This window comes from Bos indicus x Bos taurus, chromosome 25, assembly GCF_003369695.1.
Source record: "Bos indicus x Bos taurus breed Angus x Brahman F1 hybrid chromosome 25, Bos_hybrid_MaternalHap_v2.0, whole genome shotgun sequence".
In the NCBI taxonomy this organism is placed as follows: Eukaryota; Metazoa; Chordata; class Mammalia; order Artiodactyla; family Bovidae; genus Bos; species Bos indicus x Bos taurus.
The window spans coordinates 27,961,205-27,981,869 of record NC_040100.1 but is presented as its reverse complement, the minus strand read 5'-3'; the positions used below and the strand labels follow the sequence as shown (position 1 = coordinate 27,981,869).

The window sequence follows — 20,665 nt, the reverse complement described above, 5'->3', positions numbered from 1 at the left end:
ATTCTACTTGCAATCCTCTCTGCTGGGTGTGTCAGGGAAGAAGTGAGGGGGTGAAATGATGAGCTGGAAACAAACAAGTATAGAAATTCTCCAAAAAAATTTTCCAATCTTTACTGAGCACCTGCTCTGGGCCTCACTCTGAGTTCTATGGTCAAAAGAGGCGAGGTGCTTGGTCTCCTGGGAGTGGAGTTTGAGCTGGGGAACAAAATTAAAGATGTACACAGTTCACCGTTTAATAGTAATTATGATGAGTGTCTGTGGTGTTGGAGAAGACTCTTGAGAGTCCCTTGGACTGCAAGGAGATCCAACCAGTCCATTCTAAAGATCAGCCCTGGGATTTCTTTGGAAGGAATGATGCTAAAGCTGAAACTCCAGTACTTTGGCCACCTCGTGCGAAGAGTTGACTCATTGGAAAAGACTCTGATGCTAGGAGGGATTGGGGGCAGGAGGAGAAGGGGATGACAGAGGATGAGATGGCTGGATGGCATCACTGACTCGATGGACGTGAGTCTGAGTGAAATCCGGGAGTTGGTGATGGACAGGGAGGCCTGGCGTGCTGCGATTCACGGGGTTGCAAAGGGTCGGACACGACTGCGCAACTGAACTGAACTGATGATGAGTGTCATGAAGTGTTTTAAAATATAGGTTTTATTATTATTCAAGTATGGCAAGCCCACAGACCAGAGAAGACTAATATTGACAAGAGGGTTTATTACACTGAACAATCTCAATAGAAAGGGGTATTCCACACTATGGGGTGGGAGCACCTGGGGAAGCACTGGAGTGGGGCAGGGTGGGATGAACCATAGGCAAGAGCTTGCTGTGGTTTTCATGGGAAAGTCAGACAGGGTCGGCAGGTTTAGCATTGGCTAGTTTGAGTAATTCCAGCTGCTCTGGGCATAGGAACTGGGCCTCATTGTCTGATACGTGGCCCTGGGGTGATTATAGCAAGGACGATGGCCAGAGGCTGAGGGCCTCAAAAGGAGGCAGGTGGAGTGTGAGTCAGGGTGGGTTGGTTTGCATGTGAAAGGCATGCTTTCCGATGAGTCACGTACCATCTGGAGGAACTGGCTGACCTCGGAAGGGACAGAGGGACAGTCCCTCCAGGGTCAGCAAGGCCCCAGATGTCGAAGCACCAGACAGAAAATAAGGAAGCACAGCTGGACTTACCAGGTGGTCCAGTGGTTAAAAATCCACCTGCCAATGTAGGGGATATGGGTTCAACCCCTGGTCGGGGAGGATCCACATGCCTCTGGCAACTAAGGCCGTGAGCCACAACTACAGAGCCTGCCCAGTAGAGCCCATGCTCCACGACAAGAAAAACCACCACAACGAGGAGTGCATGCCCCGCAACTCGAGAGTGGCCCCTGCTCACCGCAACTGGACAAAGCCCGAGTACAGCAACAAAGACTCAGTGCAGCCAAAAAGAAATAAATAAATTTTAAACCTGGTTAATACAGAAGCAGCCCAGAGGGCAGACTGGGGGGTCTGACCCATCAGGAGATGAAGAGGCTGCCCTGAAATTCTCCAAAATATGGGAAATGCAAAGCCCTTAGGCTGCCTTCCCACAGCCTCAGCTCCACATGTGGACTCAAAAGACAGGACAGGTCACACCCGTTCCCAGCGAGCCACGTGGTCGGGAACTCAGGAGACACACAGCCACCCTGGAGCTGTTCCCTTTGCTCCCCTCCTCTCCCAGGTGACAGCTCAGGTGTGAGAAACGGACTCAGCGGGGACTGGGTCGTCTTGGCTCAGAGGCTGCAGACCCAGAGGGGCCAACATGTCTTAGAGCAGCAGCCTCACGGGCTTCGTTTCCAAGAATGACCACACAGAGAGAAGCCCAAAGCGCTGGCTTCCCTCCAGGTGTCACAGTTCACTGACAGAACTTCCAGCCCAGATTCCATTTACCGGTGGCTCAGGGGTCATTTCAACTGTAAGCAGTGTTACCTGGTCAAATAGCTGACAGTCTACCTTTATCTCGTTTCCACACAGCCCAAAGGTTAGTCCTTTATCCACAGAGAGATGGGCGGAAATTCACTACATGAAGAATTGGGGAAAGGGTGCCCAGGCAGTGGGAACCACACATACAAAGGCCCTGAGGTAGGAGGATGCTTGAGGAACTGAAAGGAGACTGGTGTGGCTGGAGGAAAGGAAAGGAGGTGTGAAGGAAGCATGTGATGTAATCAGACAGAAGAGGTCTCAGGGTCAGATCACACAAGGTCTTACAGAAATAACCAAGAAGGTGAGAGTGCAGTATGAGCAACTATGAGAAACGTGATGAATAAGTGTGCTTGGGGGCGCAGATGAGAGTTCAGTGGCGTGGCTCTCCTTGGCTGGGACATCTGTGTGTAAATTGGGACAGGCTGGAAAGAGAGGAAAGGCCACGCCCCTCCCCCGGGGCTCACCTTTCTGTACACCAGGCCAATGATGGCTGTTCGCAGCCTCAACTGTAGCACCTTGAGTCTGTACATGTGCTGCTGCTCGAACAGCGTTTGCAGGCAGGCGGAGAGGAACATCAGCACGGCCAGGAGATAGCCCTTCCAGGCTGGGGTGTTGGGGTCCCCGATAAACTCCAGGAAGAGGCTTGCAGGAGGAGAAGGAGGGAGAAGTTGGTGAGAGAGGGTGCCCATGGCTACTGCCTCTGCCTAAGCCTGGCCAGGTCTGGAGGACCAGACAGTACTGGAGGGTCTTTTGTTTTTGCAAAAACGATTGCAACTATTTCTCCCACTGTCCACGCTCATTTCCACCATGACTTACATCTCCAATCAACAGGCAGAGTTTTTATCCCCACCTCTTATGGCTGAGTTGTGTCCCCCCCAAATGTATATGTTTAGGTCCTAACCCCCAGTGCCTCGGAATATGACCGTGCATTTGATGACAGGGCCCTTAAAGAGGCGATTCAGTTCAAACAAGGCCGTTAGGAGGGGCCTGAATCCAGGACAACTGGTGTCCTTAGAAGAAGAGGAAATCTGGACACAGAAGGAGACCCCGGGGGTGCGTGTGTTCCAAGGAAAGACCATGTGAGGATGCGGAGAGAAGGCAGCTGTGCACAAGGCAAAGAGAGGCCTCAGGGCAAACAACCTTGATCTTGAACTTCTAGCCTTTGGTGATGGGAAGACAAAAGTGTCTGTTGTTTAAATGGGACCTAATTGAATTTAGAAGCTTTTGTACAGCAGAGGAAACCAGAAACAAAAATGAAGAGACTACCTCCAGACTGGGAGAAAATGTCTGCAAACGATGTGACCAACAAGGGATTCATCTCCAGAATCCACAAACAGCTCCCACAGTTCAATATCAAAAAAACAAATAACCCAAATAAAAAATGGACAGAAGATCTAAATAGACATTTCTCCAAAGAGGACACATGGGGCACATGTGGACAAAAATGCACATGAAAAGATGTTCAGCGTTGCTAATTATTAGAGAAATGCAAATCCAAACTACAATGAGGGATCACTCCACACCGGTTAGACTTTGTTGTTGTGCAGTCGCTAAGTCATGTCCAATTCTGTGCGACCCCATGGACTGCAGCACACCAGGCTTCCCTGTCCATCACCAACTCCCAGAGCTTGCTCAAACTCATGTCTATGGGGTTGGTGATGCCATTCAACCATCTCATCCTCTGGTCAGAATGGCCATCACCAAAATGTCTACAAACAATAAATGCTGGAGAGGGTGTGAAGAGAAAGAGATCCCTCCTACACTGTTGCTGGGAATGTAAATTGGTGTAGCCACTATAGAGAACAGTATGTGAGAGGGGTAGGAATGTGAGAGAAAGTCGCTCAGTCATGTCTGACTATTTGAGGCACTATGGATTATACAGTCCTTGGAATTCTGGATTCATGGATTATACAGTCCATGGCCAGAATACTGGAGTAGGTAGCCCTTCTCTTCTCCAGGGCATCTTCCCAACCAAGGGATTGAACCCAGGTCTCCCACATTTCAGGCGGATTCTTTACTAGCTGAGCCACAAGGGAAGCCCAAGAATACTGGAGTGGGTAGCCTATCCCTTTTCTCGGGGAAGAGAACAGTATGGAAGTTCCTTAAAAAAACTAAAAATAGAACTACCATATGATCCTGCAATCCCACTCCTGGGTATATCCAGAGAAAATTATAATTCAAAAAGATGTGTGTGCGTGTGCTCAGTCGCTCAGTCGTGTCCGACTCTTTGAGGCACCAAGGACTGTAGCCTGCCAGCCTCTTCTCTACATGGAATTTTCCAGGCAAGAATACGGGAGTTGCGTACCATTTCCTACTCCAGGGGATCCTCCCAACCCAGGGATTGAACCCTCATTTCTTGCGTCTCCTGCCTTGGCAGGAGGATTCTTTACCACTAACACCATCCCAAAATATACATGCACCCTAATGTTCATTGTTCCACCCTAATGTGGAAGCAACCTAGGGTCCATCAACAGATGAACAGATTAAAGAGATGGATACTACTCAGCCATAAAAATGAATGAAATAATGCTATTTGCAGCAACATGGATGGACGTAGAGATTATCACACAGTGAAGTAAGTCAAAGATAAATACATGATATCACCTACATGTGGAATAAAAAAAAAATCATACAAATGAACTTACAAAACAGTAATAGACTCACAGACATAGAAGACAAACTCAAAGTTACCAAAGGGGAGGAATAAATTAAGAGTTTGGGATTAACTATTATAAAATAGTAATAACCAACAAGGATCCACTGTACAGAATAGGGCACTGTACTCAATAGTTTATAATAACCTCTAAGAGAAAAGAATCTGATGAAACGGAATCACTTAGCTGTACATCTGAAACACAGCATTATAAATCAACTAAACTTCAATTTTACAAAAAAGAAAAGAAAGAAACGACAGTAGAAAAGATAAGCACCGGGAAAAGGATTTCTGCTCAAGACACCCAGGCTGTAGTCCTTTGCTACGGCAGCTTGAGCAAAGTTACAGGCCACCCCTTGAATCTGGGCTGGCTGTACAACCAGCTTTGGCTTCAGGAGAAAAGGGCTTTGTCTAGAGACCCTGCCAAGCAGCCCTGCAAACGAGCTGGAAATCAGCCTTTTGAGGGTGACAGACCATCAGGGGAGAGACGAGATGTCCCAGCTGAGACCACCTTGGTGACTGCAGACACACGACTGAACCCTCCAAGGCTGCGCCCAGCATGAACTGATGCCCCACACCATCACAGCTAAGGAAGCGGTTTGAAGCCCCTCACTTTTGGGGACTTTTGTGGTACAGTGAAAGCAAAGTGATGCAGTCAGCCCAAATTCATTCATTTTCTCTCCCCGAGGGAAACGGGAGTCACTTTTTCATTTATTTCTGTTCTTCCTCAGCACCCTTTTCATCCACCCTCAGTGCCTTGAGCGCCAGAGGTCCAGGCAGGGGTGGAAGGAGAGTTGAAGGCCCTCCAGGTCCTGGAAGGACACCGTTCGGGGACCACCAGCCTCAACAAAACACCCAAGGCCTGGACCCACCTGAGGAGCTTGGGCACCGTGAACCTGAAGACATCACTGACGATGAGGCTGAGGGTCCCCAGGAGGAAGGTGGAGCGGCCCACCTGCCAGATGGCCCTCAGCAGCGGGCCCCTCTTCCCCCGCTGTTGCGGCAAGAGGGTCTCCGTCTCTGGGGCCTCCTTGTTACGGCTTCCTTTCCTTTTAAATGCTGTCGCCTTGATGTGCCTTAGGGGAGAGAAGACATCAGCTCTGGGCCCTTTTAATAGACTGAAGGTTTTTGTCCCCACCTCCATCCCGCCCACCACCCAAATTCATGTTGAATCTAATTCCCAGTGTGATGGTATTAGGAGGTGAGACCTCTGGGAGGTGATTAGATCATGTGAGTGCAGCCCTCATGAATAGGATTAGTGACCTTAAGAAAAAGATCCCAGAAAGCTCCCTCGGGTGTTACCCCATTTCACAGATGAGGAAACTGAGGCTCAGAAGGTAAAGCTGGGGAAGGATGCACGGTTGAGAAATGAAAGGGCTGGGATTCAATCCCAACCTTCAGAGCACTTTCTGATCCCTTAGGCAGCCCACCCCAGCCAGCCCTGAGGTGGTTTAGAACTGGTTGAGGACCAGTTTAGAATCACTGCTGAGGTCTGAGCCTGGCACCCCTGGTCTGAGTGAAACCACAGATGTAAGCTCAGGCAGCTGTGATGTCTAAGATCCCAGGCCCTGGGTTATCAGGGAAAGGTTCGGGGGAAGAAGTGACAGGAGGATCGGGGAGGCCCGAGGGCCCTTCCAGAGGCAGGCTTTGGCCGTAGGGAGAGCCTGGCAGCCATGTGGTTGCTGTGTGGCCTTGGGCAGGCTGCTCCCCTCCCTGTGCCTCTGTATCCTCATGCAAAGATGGAGCTGGCCCCACTCTGGGTCCCTTCCAGCTCTGACAGCCTATGAGATTATCAGAACTTCAGTGGTGCTGAGAGCTGGGACCTGGGGCCAGGCACTAGGATCAGTCCTTCACACACATAAGCTCATCAACTCCCCTCAACCTCCCTGCCCCCTGGGTGTCACAGGATCCCCATTTGACCTCAGAGAAGACTGAGGCTCTGAGAGGTGGTGACAGGTGCCTGAGGTCACACATGGAGGACAGAGCAGGGATTTGAGCCTAGAATTTTTTTAGAAGATTTTTTTTTTTAATGTAGATAATTTTTAAAGGCTTTATTGAATTTGTTACAACATTGTTTCATGTTTTGGTTTTTTCTCTGTGAGGCACCTGGGATATTAGCTCCCTGGGCAGGGATTGAACGTGCATCCTCTACATTGGAAGGTGGAAGTCTTAACCACTGGACCACCAGGGAAGTCCTGACCCCAGACCTTGATTCACAGTTCACACAGAGCCCCCTCTCTCACCAAAAAATTAAAAAGAAAAAAGCCCTTGATGAGGGTAGGTTCCCAAGCCCTCACGAACAAAGTCAAGGTCTTGCCCCTTCCGGCTTGACCTGGCTTGTGGTTTAGCTTGGCATCTCTGGTGAGCTGTGGCTTGGCCTCCATCATGAGCTGGGCATGGCCTGACACTCACATTTGGATATTTGGGTCTTGAGTGCCAAAAGGATATTACCTTCTTATAAAGGCCATCCCTGCCCACTCCTGCCCACCGGCTGGAATAATTTCATTCATCACCCTCAGAGCCATGCTGTCTCCAACTCCTTTTCTCATCTGTCTTGTTAGGACTCCAAGTGGGTAAACTATTTTTTTTTTCCTGCATAAAATCCTTCAATGGTTTAATAAAATGTCTCCATTTCTAGACACAGTCTTGTGTGGCCTGGCCCCTGCCCACTTCCCCACTTCATCCTGGTCCTCTTTCCTGGGCTGGTTTTCTTTCTGCTCCTTGACACACCCACAGCTCACCTTTCTCAGGCCTTGGCACAAACTGCCCTTGATCTGGAATGTCTCTGCCCAGTTCTTCCCAAGGCTTGACTTCATTTTAGCATCACCTCCTCAAAGACACTTTCCCTGCTGGGAAACTGCAGTAGCCCTGTTTCCCCATCCCAGACCCTTATTTCTGTCCCAGCATTGACTTCAACTTGCAAGTATCTGTCTTCTCCACCAAAAAATCAGCTTTCTGGAAAGAGAGGCCTCAGCTGTCTTGTGTATGGCTGTATCCCCATCATCCAAACAGGGTTTGGCTGCCAGGCCCTCAGTCAAGCACCCACAGCCTGGGAATGGACTGACTTCTCCAGATTTCCTCCTGACACTCGACTTAACCCACTGGTTGCTTTTACTAGAATGCTGTGCAACTAGTCTCCTGGCCTGGTTTTTAACAGAGCCGAGTTTCCAGCTGTCCTGCAGAGCAAATGGCCCAGCCCTCCTCCACGTGAGTGAGTTTAAGGATCAGTGGCGTGCCTGGGCCTTTTTCTTTAGAGAGACAACTTGAGACATCCCCATTCCCTGCCCCGTCAATGTCAGCCTTTATACTCCCAGAGCCCAGCTAACGGGGTGAATACCCGTCCACCACAAGCTGGGCCTCCAGTCCCCCTTCCCCTCTCAAGAATCTTCTGAGCATCTCCTCCAGATGAAAAGTGTGAAAGTGTTAGCTTCTCAGTTGTGTGCAACTCCATGGACTGTGGGTCGCCAGGCTCCTCTGTCCATGGAATTCTCCAGGCAAGAATACTGGGGTGGGTAGCCATTCCCTTCTCCAAGGGACCTTCCCGACCCGGGGATTGAACCCAGGTCTCCTGCATAGCAGGCAGATTCTTTACTCTCTGAGCCACCAGGGAAGCCCCCCTCAGGATGAAGGGGAAGGACAAATCTCAACTAGCAGTCCTAGGACAACTTGGTATTTTTAGCACAAAAGGCTACAAGGAGCCAGTCATTACCACTTTGCTTGCAAAGAAATAAACAAATATTAGTTTACTACCTATCTTGAAGCCTACCCCTACCCCAGCCTCTGAGGCCAGCAGTATTTCTAATTCAACCATTTTTCTAACCCTGCACTCACATCTCTACCCTGGTCATCCCTGTAGCCCCAAGATGTCACCTCTCCTTGGCCCCGGCACCCAGGGATCAAACCCAGGTCTCCTGCAATGAGGGCAGATTCTTTACTGTTTGAGCCAGCAGGGAAACCACTGGACTTGTTGGCTGGTCTTCCGTGTCTGGTCCCAAAGCGATTTAGTGCCAGCTCCAAAAATGACCACAGAGCAAGGAAGGGGGTGTGAGGGCCGGGTGTTGCTGGGGGATGTAAAAGGGAGGGGTAGAGCCTGTGGCAAACTGAAGCACACACGCCCTGTTCCACAGGGCAACCACTTCCCAGATCCACCCTCTCGCTGTCATGAGGGATACGACCTAACACTGCCATTCCACTTTAAGAGACACCCAAATTCCATATTTTTGTGACATCTCCAACAGCTTAAATGTTGGCAACTTACACAAAAAAAACAAAACAAAGCACAAACCTCAAACAACAGCACGATACATGCTGGCCAAACACACCTGTGACCCCGACTTGGCCAGCAGACGAATCGGTCTGTGACCTCTTAAGATGACGTCCTCGCCCTTCCCGCAAAGGTTGCAACATATTTTAGAAACAAAACCAAAGTTCTTTCCTATGTATAAGCAGTGAGCTCAGAAAATGCCTGAGCCAGATCTCTGTATAACCCTGCCACTCTGCTTTCTTACTGTCAGTTGTTCACAGATTCTCAAGCCGTTCTGGAGAATGCTTCTACTTCAGCTCTAATACTGGGTGACCATCATTCTTATGGTGGCAGGGGAGAGCAGAGCTGGGAGAGGGTGGACAAGACCTCCAGGGCCCTTTGGGTTGAACTCAAAACTCATTTAAGAGTGCAGGGGCAGTACAGCAAGATATGCCTGAGGTGAGAGAGAGCTGCTGTTTCGATCTGTCATATTATTTATCCCTTTTGGAAAACATACACCTTTCCTTCCGGGAGCAGCCCCTCCCCTCCCTGTGTGGCTCTGAAAGGACTGCCAATCACGTGGCCTGCCCTTCAGCCATGGGATTGGCTCCTGAGAGGCACATGACTCAGCCAGCCAATCAGAGTCCTTCCTTGAGTTTTTTTTTTTTTTTTTTAAGGTGGATGGTGAGGAAGTGGGTGTTGAGTTGGCGTAGTATGGGACAGGCCTTATGGAGAGACCAGTGTCGGACAATAGTGAACATCACGCAAGTTCTGAATCCAGCTACACCTGAGGCCAGACCCACCTTCTCAGCTATATGAGCCAGTAGGCTCTGTCTCTCTCTGTCTCCTCCTAATGTGTGGGATTTAGCCATCGATAAGTCCTAGAGTATGCAAGGGAAACTTCTCAGTCCTGCCACAGAGCTACTTTTGTCTGTGCCCTGAAACATCAAGCTCCAGTGAGGTCAAGCGACTTGTCCAAGGTCATCAACCACTCGACGGCAGGGCTACATTTAACCCAGGCTTAATTATACCTATTTGAGAACTTATTTCTCGGGGACTCAGCCCAGAGTAGGGGCGGGGTTTGTGGGACCAAGGGCTTTGCTGACCAGCTTCGGGCTAAGCGCCCACCTTCCACACACTCACCGCTGGGTGGCGCTGCGGTTCCTTGTCCATTCCTTTTCAAGCTGGGAAACCAGTTCTTCAGAGGAGTTTTTGCTCCCAAGTGACCAGAGGTCTTTTGGCCCCAGTGGCCTCCGGTAGCCCTTCCAGACCAACCTATAAAAGAGGGTCACCACAGCCAGCCCTTCCCGCGTCCACCTCTGCAGTGCCCTGGTTTGGTAGCTGTGTGATCCCTGGTAAGTTGTTTGCCTCTCTGCACCTGCGCTGGCCCCTCGGTACAAGGAAAGCAATTTATCTAACAGTGGTGAACTCCGGGAGTTGGTGATGGACAGGGAGGTCTGGCGTGCTGCGATTCCTGGGGTCGCAAGGAGTCAGACACGACTGAACGACTGAACTGAACTGAACAGTGGTAGGCGCTTCCCAGTCTACAAAGATTATCATTTAATTCTCACATGAGCCTATATGATAGATTACTATTGACCCATTTTACAGATGAGGAAGAAAACAGAGGCTCAGAGAGATTAAGTGACTTAACCAAGGAGTAACCTGTAACAGGGGAAATAAATAAGCCTCCCTAGGAGTCAGAAGTCCAGAGTTGAAAACTGTTATAGTGGAGGAAACTTGAACTTCTCCCCATTCTCCTCCTGGTTCACTGCTCCAGCCACCTGGCCTCAGGACCTTTGCACATGCATGTCCCTCTGTTTAAAACTCTTTCCCTGCCACTTCTCACTTGTTCTTCATCTCTGGCTTGGACATGATTTCCTTAAAAGCCCACTTGATGACCCCCACACCTGAGTCCAGGTAGATTCCCCATTGCAAGATCCCATAGTTTCCTGAGCTGTTTCTTTCTAATGCTTGCTGCGATGACCACTGTTTACTTTTTTTGGTCGGATTATTTATTTAGTCTTTCTCCTCCATTAGCGATAAGTTTCATGGAGACAAAGATTCTCCCTCTTCTATCACCACCTCCCAGCTCAGGGCATGTGTGTGCATGGGTGCTAAGTCGCTTCAGTTTTCTTCGACTCTTCTGTGACCCCTGGACTGTAGCCTGCCAGGCTCCCCTGTCCATGGGATTTTCCAGGCAAGAATGCTGGATTGGGTTGCCAGGGAATCTTCCTGATCCAGGGATCAAATCTGCGTCTCTTATGTCGCCTGCATTGGCAGATGGGTTCTTTACCACGGGCTCCGGGCACAAGATTTGTCAAATAAAATCACCACTTTTCAGTGCTGTGACCTTGGGCAAGTCACTTGCCAACAATGGACCTCAGTTTTCTCACCTTAAAATGAGAATGTTTTCTCGATCTTGGGCCTGGTATATGAGATGACTGTAGTTGGTGCACTGTTGAAGGAGGTTATCTAGAGGATGTGGCCAATGGTGCACCTATGACCTGGACCCGGGCAATCTGAGCTCCTCCCTCCCCTGTGCTTGGAACGTACGTTCTGCCCACTGTTCCCACATTAGGAGCTACTTTGAGAGTAAGTGTTAGACTATCTGGATGATGTACATGTTTGAACCCCGTTAAGGCTTCTCTGTAAACTCTAGGGAGTCCAGTGAGATGTACTCAGCTTGCAGGGCCCAAGACAGGCCTCGTATGTAAGATCCCTGGCTTGTTGTTAACCCTGCCTCCTTCCAGCCTGGAGTGGCTGCCTCTTTCTTCTGTCTCTCCTTGCCCTTGGTTAACGGAGGCCAGTTTTCAAACCAACGTGCATACACGAGAAATTAACTTCCCTGGTGGTTAGGAATTTAGGAATCCACCTTCCAATGCAGAAGAAATGAGTTTGAGCCCTGGTCAGGGGACTAAGATCCCATATGCCTTGGGGCAAATAAGCCAGCAGGCCATAAAGAAAAGAAATTAACCACTGCAGACTTCCACAGCAGGAATGTTTTTTTTTTTCCTTTTAGGTCTCTCATCTTTCTTGTGACACCAAGGAGGCCTTGTTTGGAGCTGGTCTTGAGCTCCTTTTTGAGACTTTTCAAGTTCCCTTTTCTAATACAGAGTAAACTCAGGCAAGCAACAGTTTGAATCCAGAAATTATTCATAATATTTGTTTTTCACTGAAACTACTTTTAGCATTCTACATGGCAAGGGATTCTAGATTTTTGTGATCTTGGTAGTGATAGGAAGTTTCCCTTATAACAGGTTACTAAAGTAGAGAAAGGAGACGGAAATGGAAACCCACTCCAGTATTCTTGCCTGGAGAATCCCATGGACAGAGGAGCCTGGTGGGCTACAGTCCATGGGGTCACAAAGTCAGACACAACTGAGCGACTAAGCACACACACAAAATAGAGAAAGCAAATTAATCCAAAGAAAGAACATTAAGTAAATTGAGTATAAGTGATACCCAAATAAGGCAAAAAGCTTGAGGAATGGCCCATAAATGCCTGCATTTGGTAAACAGTGGGCTAGATTCTCTTCAGAGATGTTTAGCAAACTTCCAGGCTCTTTTCACCAATTCCATACCCTCCACCAACTCCATGCCCTCCACCAATTCCGTTCCCTCAGAGTAGTCTTCGTTGTTGTTTAGCCGCTTAGTCATGTCCGACCCTTTGTGACCCCATGGACTGTAGCCCTTTAGGCTCCTCTTGTCCAGGGGATCCTCCAGGCAAGAATACTAGAGTGGGTTGCCATTCCCTTCTCCAGGGGATCCTCCCAACCGAGGGATCAAACCTGTCAGCCGCACTGCAGGAAGATTCTTTACCATCTGAGCCACATGGGAAGCCCTCAGAGTAGTCTGCTGCTGCTGCTGCTAAGTCGCTTCAGTTGTTTCTGACTCTGTGCGACCCCATAGACGGCAGCCCACCAGGCTTCCCCGTCCCTGGGATTCTCCAGGCAAGAACACTGGAGTGGGTTGCCATTTCCTTCTTCAACTGCTGCCGCTACTGCTAAGTCACTTCAGTCGTGTCCAACTCTGTGCGACCCCATAGACGGCAGCCCACCAGGCTTCCCCGTCCCTGGGATTCTCCAGGCAAGAACACTGGAGTGGGTTGCCATTTCCTTCTCCAACACATGAAAGTGAAAAGTGAAAGTGAAGTCGCTCAGTCGTGTCCGACTCGTAGTGACCCCATGGACTGCAGCCTACCAGGCTCCTCTGTCCATGGGATTTTCCAGGCAAGAGTACTGTAGTGGGGTGCCATTGCCTTCTCCACAGAGTAGTCTATCCTTCATTTATTTAACAACCACTTTATATAAAACTTTTTATGGGCCAGATTCTAAGTGCTTCAGAAACCTCATTTCATTTAATCCTCAAAACCCTGTGAGGTAGATGCTATTATGATCCTCATTTGACAAGTGCAGAGACTGCAGCACAGAGAGGTTAAGTAGCTTGCCCAAGGTCACACAGCCAGGAAGTGGTGGAGACGGAATTCAAGTATGATCTGATGGCAGTGTGGTCAAGAGAGGGTCCAGGAGGTAGGTACCTCCTCCATGCCTGGTGTGCTAACCCTGGAGAAACATCTTCTCCACCAGCCTGGGAGCCTCTAGTGAGTAAAGATTTGGTCTTTTGCCTCCTCACCCTTGGTGTTTAGCAGATAGTAGGTGCTTATTAAACACCTACTATGTTGGTGGAAGGACTAGATAGAGATATGATTTTATTGAGTGCCTTCTATATACAAGCACTAAGTACTTTACATTTAATGAAGGTAGAGTTGTTCCCATTTTACAGAGGGGAAAACTCAGACTAAATGCTTGTGATGTGGCCAGCTAAGAGACAGAACCAGGACTCCAATCTCACTCCAGTGAGTGAGTAGCAATGGGATATGGATGGTGGACACACTAAAATCCCAGCACCCAGGCTGGGATGGAGAAAGCCTGGCTGACTTTGGTAGGCTTGGGGAAATCTCCTTGGGAAAGAGCTGTGGTAACAAACAAGAGGGGCACATGTAGGTGGGGGGGGGCACCCCCCACCCCCACCCCAGGCCCCTTCCCTGCTTCTTTACTTACCCAGAAACCCACCAGAACATGGCCTTCGAGGGGAAGGAGGCCCCAGCCTTAGGACATGGATTCTGCAAAGACAAAAGATTTAGAAGTGGGAGGACTTGGTCTCATAATGGCCAGTATGTGGCAAGCAGAGCTAAGGGCAGGAAGACAGAATGAATTGACAACAAGCTTAATACTGAAAACCAGACTGAGATGTCCTGTATATTTAACCACTGCTGCTGCTGCTGCTAAGTCGCTTCAGTCATGTCTGACTCTGTGGGACCCCGTAGATGGCAGCCCACCAGACTCCCCCGTCCCTGGGCTTCTCCAGGCAAGAACACTGGAGTGGGTTGCCATTTCCTTCTCCAGTGCATGCATGCTAAGTTGCTTCAGTCATGTCTGACTCTGTGTAACCTCATGGACAGCATCCCACCAGGCTCCTCTATCCACGGGATTCTCTAGGCAAGAGTACTGAAGTGGGTTGCCATGTCCTTCTCTGATACTTAACCATAGTAGATACCAAAGGGCTTGGTGCTTCCTAGCAGGCAAGGCAAAAAGGGATTTGGTCACAGGGCTGAAAGTGCCTCAGTTCAGTTTAGCTGCTCAGTCGTGTCCAACTCTTTGCAACCCCATGAACCACAGCACACCAGGCCTCCCTGTCCATCACCAACCCCCGGAGTTCACCCAAACCCACATCCATTGAACCAGTGATGCCATCCAACCATCTCATCTTCTGTCGTCCCCTTATCCTCCTGCCCTCAATCTTTCCCAGCACCAGGGTCTTTTCAAATAAGTCAGCTCTTCGCATCAGGTGGCCAAAGTATTGGAGTTTCAGCTTCAACATCAGTCCTTCCAATGAACACCCAGGACTGCTCTCCACTAGTTGGATCTCCTTGCAGTCCAAGGGACTCTCAAGAGTCTTCTCCAACACCACAGTTCAAAAGCATCAGTTCTTCAGCGCTCAGCTTTCTTTATAGTCCACCTCTCACATCCATACATGACCACTGGAAAAACCATAGCCTTGACTAGACAGACCTTTGTTGACAAAGTGATGGCTCTGCTTTTTAATATGTTGTCTAGGTTGGTCATAACTTTCCTTCCAAGGAGTAAGTGTCCTTTAATTTCATGGTTGCAATCACCATCTGCAGTGATTTGGGAGCCCAGAAAAATAAAGTCAGCCACTGTTTCCACTGTTTCCCCATCTATTTGCCATGAAGTGATGAGACTGGATGCCATGATCTTAGTTTTCTGAATGATGAGCCTTAAGGCAACTTTTTCACTCTCCTCTTTCTCTTTCATCAAGAGGCTCTTTAGTTCTTCTTCACTTTCTGCCATAAGGGTGGTGTCATCTGCATATATGAGGTTATTGATATTTCTTCTGGCAATCTTGATTCCAGCTTGTGCTTCCTCCAGCCCAGCCTTTCTCATGATGTACTCTGCATAGAAGTTAAATAAGCAAGGTGACAATATACAGCCTTGATGTACTCTTTTTTTTTTTTTAATTGGCATTAATACCAATCAAATGGCGTTGAAACAATATGGATGGACCTAGAGATTCTCGTACTGAGTGAAGTATGTCAGAGAATGACAAATACAATATGATATTTCTCACATGTGGAATCTAAAAAAAAGGCTATAAATGAACTTATCTACAAAACAGAAACAGAGTTATGTACTCTTTTTCCTATTTGAAACCAGTCTGTTGTTCCATGTCCAGTTCTAACTGTTGCTTCCTGACCTGCATATAGATTTCTCAAGAGGCAGGTTAGGTGGTCTGGTATTCCCATCTCTTTCAGAATTTTCCACATTTTATTGTGATCCACACAGTCAAAGGCTTTGGCATAGTTAATAAAGCAGAAATAGATGTTTTTCTGGAACTCGGTTGCTTTTTCGGTGGAAGTGCCTAAGTAAGAACTAACAGTTGCTCAGAACAACTTTATTAATACTGAGACCAAGAAATTCTCAAAGCAAGGACCATGCATGACACAAGCAATGTTTTCAACAATATCCCTCAGTGAATGTGACAAGAAGGTGAAGAAGAGGTGGGATTTTACCAGTGGCTCCAGGAAGACTGCACAGATTTATACTCTTACCAATAGGGCATGAAAATGCTCATTGCACCACATCTTTGCCATCAGTGTGTGTTATCAATTTTAATTTTTTTTCTGCTACTCATTGGACAAAGTCCTATTACAGTTTTAACTTAATTATTCAAACTGTTGAGCATCTTTTTAGATGATCTCCACTCAACTGTCTTTTTCTCAGAGAATTCTTTCCGGATTTCACAGTGTTATCTGCTGTAAACTCTTATGGACCATGAACTTCTCCGATGGAGCACTTCTATTGAGCAAGTCACTTTAATCCTGAATTTTTATGATCATGAGTTGTAATTTTCCACACATTTGTGTAATTGTGTGATTAATGGTTCCCCTATTGGGTATTAGTCACATGAGGACAGAGACATCACTTTTTACCAGAGATCCTCAGTACTGAGCTGGCGCACAGAATAGGTTGGCAAACTACAGCCCCCAAGCCAAATCCGGCCCACTGTTTTTCTCTGCGAATAAAGTTTTATTGGAACGCAGCCATGTTCTTTTGTTGACATATAGTCTGTCTGCTTTTTGTAAAACCTGACCTCCGTAGCTGCCATACAGAGACCATATGGCCCACAAAGCCCAGAATATTTTCTATCTTGGACAGAAAGAGTTGGCCAACCTGTGGCATAGAGTCGATATATAATACGCTTTTTTTGGCTGAATGAATAAAAAAAAATAATAAAGGCCTGTGCTTTAATTTAACTTCCTTCCATCACTTGGGGGCCACTGAGGACCAGAAGAGGAACAGGGACAAGCAAGGCATTGGTTGGAGACATGGTGACTTACAGCCTGCGGGGGCCTTTTCCGGAAAAGCGGGCATTGATCAGCGAGGCAAGACAGTGCAAACTGCGCCATCACCAGAGACAAGTACAGGTAGGGTGACAGGTGCCGGAAAGGGTCGCTCTGGAAATCCTGTGGGAGAGGAAGCAGAAGTCTCTGAGTCGGGGCTTAGGAGGAGCAGAGACTGGGGAGGGTGTCGGGAAGGGGAGAAGGGGTGGAGGCGGAATGGGGTTTCTGATGCTGGGAGCAGTGCCCAGGCCGGTGGCTGGAGCCCCCAGCCTTCCTGGCCTTGAAAACACCTGGCTTACACAGATTCTGTCCAGACAAACGGCAGGCAGGGTGTATGCCCTTAGTTAGGTGGCCACTGGCCTTAGCCACCAGGACACAGATTGAAGGACACTTTATCTTTCTCCCTGGGCAACAAAGGAGCCCCACCTCCCAATCTCCCATCCCACTCCCTGTGGCCAGTGTTCTCTGGTTTAAGAAGGGGGCTGGTTTCAGGGAGCATTCGCTCTGCCTCAGGCACATGCTGGAGTCTTTACATACACTGTCTCCTCAAGTCCCACCCCACCTTGCCCCAGGGGGCGTTTACTTGCTACGTGTTACTCAATGGGAAACCAAGGCTCAGAGAAGTGACAGTACCTTGCTCAAGGCCACACAGATGATCTGCTCCAGATCACGAACTCTTGCTGCCCTGCCATGATTGCTTTTCACCCCCTGCCCTTTCTGGCCAGAGCACCCTAACTCTTCCCCCCATGCTCAGGTATGAGGTTTATGTAGAGCTGATTCCATCCCAGCGGGTGGGGAGGGGCGGGGCAGGCAGATGATGGAGGCCTGACCAAAGAGCATGTTCTAGTCCCTGGCTACTGTGCTTGGGCTAGGAATGGACGCAGGACCTACGCTGGAGCAACGAGAGCTGGAACCATCGGGAGATCTTCCAGGTTTGCTATATTTGTGAAACGAAAGCCTGGAATAATTGGGGCTCTCCTTGCCATCCCATTGGAGAATGAAGCCAAGAGGCAAGAGCCAAGGGACAGGCAGAAATGGAGCTCTAGCTGTGTTCTCTGAATGTCTGGGCCAGCTATGCCTCCTAGGAGGTCCCAGGTATATGAGCTAATAGATACCCTTGGACTTTTTCCCCTTGAGCCAGTGTGAACTGAGTTTTTATGTTTTTAAACACGAGCCCAAGTTTCAGATCACAATTTCTCTATTGGATTTTTTACTTCCCTGTTTTTGGTTTCGTTTTGGGGGACAGATAGTATACAGTTTGATAGTGCAGCTACATTACTCCCCATAGTGTCATTTTTCCTATCGTTTCTGTCAGAAAGTTTGCCCTGAATTTGGGTGAGATGGACTTTGGCTCTGCAGTCCCGAGCTGCGTGACCTAGAGGAAGTCGCTCACTTCTCTATGGCTTAGGGTTCCTCGTCTTTAAAATTGGATCATTCAGATCTTCACTGAATTCATGACATCAAGTGCTTGCCACAGGGCCTCGCACATGGAGCTCCAGAGCATATGTAGTCCCAATATTATTCTTTCAGTGCTGTGTTCCCAACAGCTAGCTGCTAAGTCAACTGTAGAAAGCTACCCTCTCATAAATCAGTGGAGGGCCTGGGGGCTATTCCCATTAGTTACAAAAATTGCTTTGTTAAAAATCTGTCCTTTAGGATAGAAAGTGTTTCTCTGCCTTTTTCTTTCGGGATCCGAAGGGAGTAACCATATGAAATGTGACCAGCAGACTCTGATCAGTTTCCTGATCAGAAGTCTTGGGTGAGTGTGCCAGCCATGCAAGCGGTTTCAACTGGGGGTGGCTTTGCCCCCAGGGGACATTTACCATTGTCAGGAGAGGTGTCAGGTTACCGTAATGGGGTGGTACTACTGGCGTCCAGTGGGTGGAGACCAGGGATGCTATTTAACATCCCACAGCACAAGGGACAGCTCCTCTCCGCCCCCGCCCAAGAGAGAAGTAGGTAAAAGGTGCTGAGGTTGAAAAACCCTGGTTGAAGTTATAGATTTTTCTCTTTGCAGATCACGCCCCCTAATGTGGAAATACAGGTGAATGTGCAAAATGAGTGTGTAAATACAGATGCATGAGGGCACAGGTGAAGGTGGAGAATGAGGGGAGACATGCACTTACGTGGCGTCAGAACGAACACAGCTGTGTGCCAGAGAAAGTCATCCAGAGGACGTGAGCCCTGGCTGACCTGTGAGCTGGACCCAGAGGCTCCTCACCCCCACTCGCCACTCCCGCCCTTGAAGTGTGCATTCTGGCCACACTGTTCCTGCACTAGGAAGTACTTCAAGGATGCCACCTTGGAAGAGCAATGTGTTGGTGAGATCCACTGGGTGGCACATATGACTGAACCCTGTTAAAACCTCCATAAACTGTTAAGTTTCTGGCGGGCAGGTGCGGAGATCAATGTGTTTTGCAGCGGCCAAGACAAGCATCGTACGTAAGTTCCCTTGCTTATGAGAATCGTCACCTACCAACTGCAGTGGTGGTCTGTTTCTTTGGTCTCTCTTGGTCCTCCAGGTCTGGGGTTGGTTTCTAATTTCACTTGGGAACCCCTGAGGTTTTGAACCAACAGTGTGTCGGTGCCCATGCAGTGTGTGTGTGTGTGTGTGTGTGTGTGTATGAGTGTGGGACATTTGTGCACAAGCCCTGTAGGAGCTCGAAAGTATAGACACAACTGGATGGCAGCAAGTGTGAGTGTAGGCGAGTGTATGTGTGTGTATGTGATGTTTTGGAGTCTGTGGTTGTGTGATACACGAATGAAAAAAAGTGAAGTGAAAAGTGTTAGTTGCTCACTGGTGTCCAGCTCTTTGCAACTCCATAGACTATAGCCCGCCAGGCTCCTCTGTTGATGGAATTCTCCAGACAAGAATACTAGAGTGGGTTGCCATTTCCTTCTCCAAGGGACCTTCCCGACCCAGGGATTGAACCTAGGTCTCCTGCATTGCAGGCAGATTCTTGACTGACTGAGCCACCAGGGAAGCCCAATGTGTGAATGGGAGCATACAAGTGTGTGCAAGTGAAGTGTGTGACTTGAGTGTGTAAGACAATAAGAATTTCTGTTGATAAAAAGGTATGGGGTGATGAGAACATCTATGTGAAATGCCTGTGTGTGTTGCTTGAGTTTCAGTGCTTGCGGAGTGTGTGTCTCTGCAGAGAGAATAAGCCTTGGTGGAAGCGGGAGGAGGATGGATGGGACCCAAGGCCTGAAACCACTATACTGGTTCCCGGGTGACCCAGACCCCCACTTACCCCTCGTGAGGCCTGCTGGGTGGCGCTGGTGGCTGGGAAGAGAAAGCAGAGTAGCCAGTACCCGAAGAGCACCCCAGACGCCTGGACGCCCTTCTTCCTCTCGGCATGGATCAGGAACACGGCGAAGCTCTGGACAAGAGGGTCGGGTGGGAGGTGGGCCAGGGGTGGGGGACGCTGGGGGAGGAGAGGGTCTGGAGGGAGCCCCCTCTGCCCCACCCCTCCACCGGGACAGGAGAAGCAGCACCCAGGAGCAAGCCAGCAGGTCTGGGCCGCGACTCACCATTGTGGTGAGCCACACGGTGGGGTGTATGAGGAACTCGAGGGCCTGGGGCATTCCCTGCTGGATTCTCCAAAGAGTCACAGACACGCTGGAGGTGCACAGGATTATGAGGGCAAACCCAAGCACCTGGGGAAACGGGCTGGGATAAGGCTGGTGGGGGAAAGAAAGATGGCAGGCTTTCTGCCAGTCCCTGCCAACTGGACAGGGACTCCACGTCCAACTGGACAGTGGCCCCAGGTGGGGCACTGCAATGTACCAGCGTGACCACTGAACAGGGCCGACGTGAGAGAAAAAAGCTGTAAGGGGTGATGCAGCTCAAGCTTGACCTGTAACTGTCATATAAATAATGCACCATACAAATAACGTCAGT

The 20,665-nt window shown here is 49.1% G+C and overlaps 1 protein-coding gene across 5 annotated transcripts in view; it reads right to left on the bottom strand.

The window, feature by feature from the left end:
* ABCC6 (ATP binding cassette subfamily C member 6) overlaps nt 1-20,665 on the bottom strand; it is a 66,348-nt gene that overhangs the window by 43,003 nt on the left and 2,680 nt on the right. For 3 of the 5 annotated variants that reach the window (XR_003508627.1, XR_003508626.1, XM_027527007.1), the window contains exons 3-9: nt 20,296-20,421; nt 20,016-20,144; nt 16,759-16,884; nt 13,901-13,962; nt 9,981-10,112; nt 5,467-5,670; nt 2,406-2,583 (exon numbers count right to left, since the gene is read on the bottom strand). Coding sequence is in view for 3 of the 5 variants with exons in the window: in XM_027527007.1 (XP_027382808.1) it covers nt 2,406-2,583; nt 5,467-5,670; nt 9,981-10,112; nt 13,901-13,962; nt 16,759-16,884; nt 20,016-20,144; nt 20,296-20,421 (957 nt within the window). In the remaining 2 variants the exon portion in view is untranslated. The remainder of the gene's footprint in view (nt 1-2,405; nt 2,584-5,466; nt 5,671-9,980; nt 10,113-13,900; nt 13,963-16,758; nt 16,885-20,015; nt 20,145-20,295; nt 20,422-20,665) is intronic. The other 2 variants (XM_027527008.1, XM_027527009.1) reach the window with 2 other exon arrangements.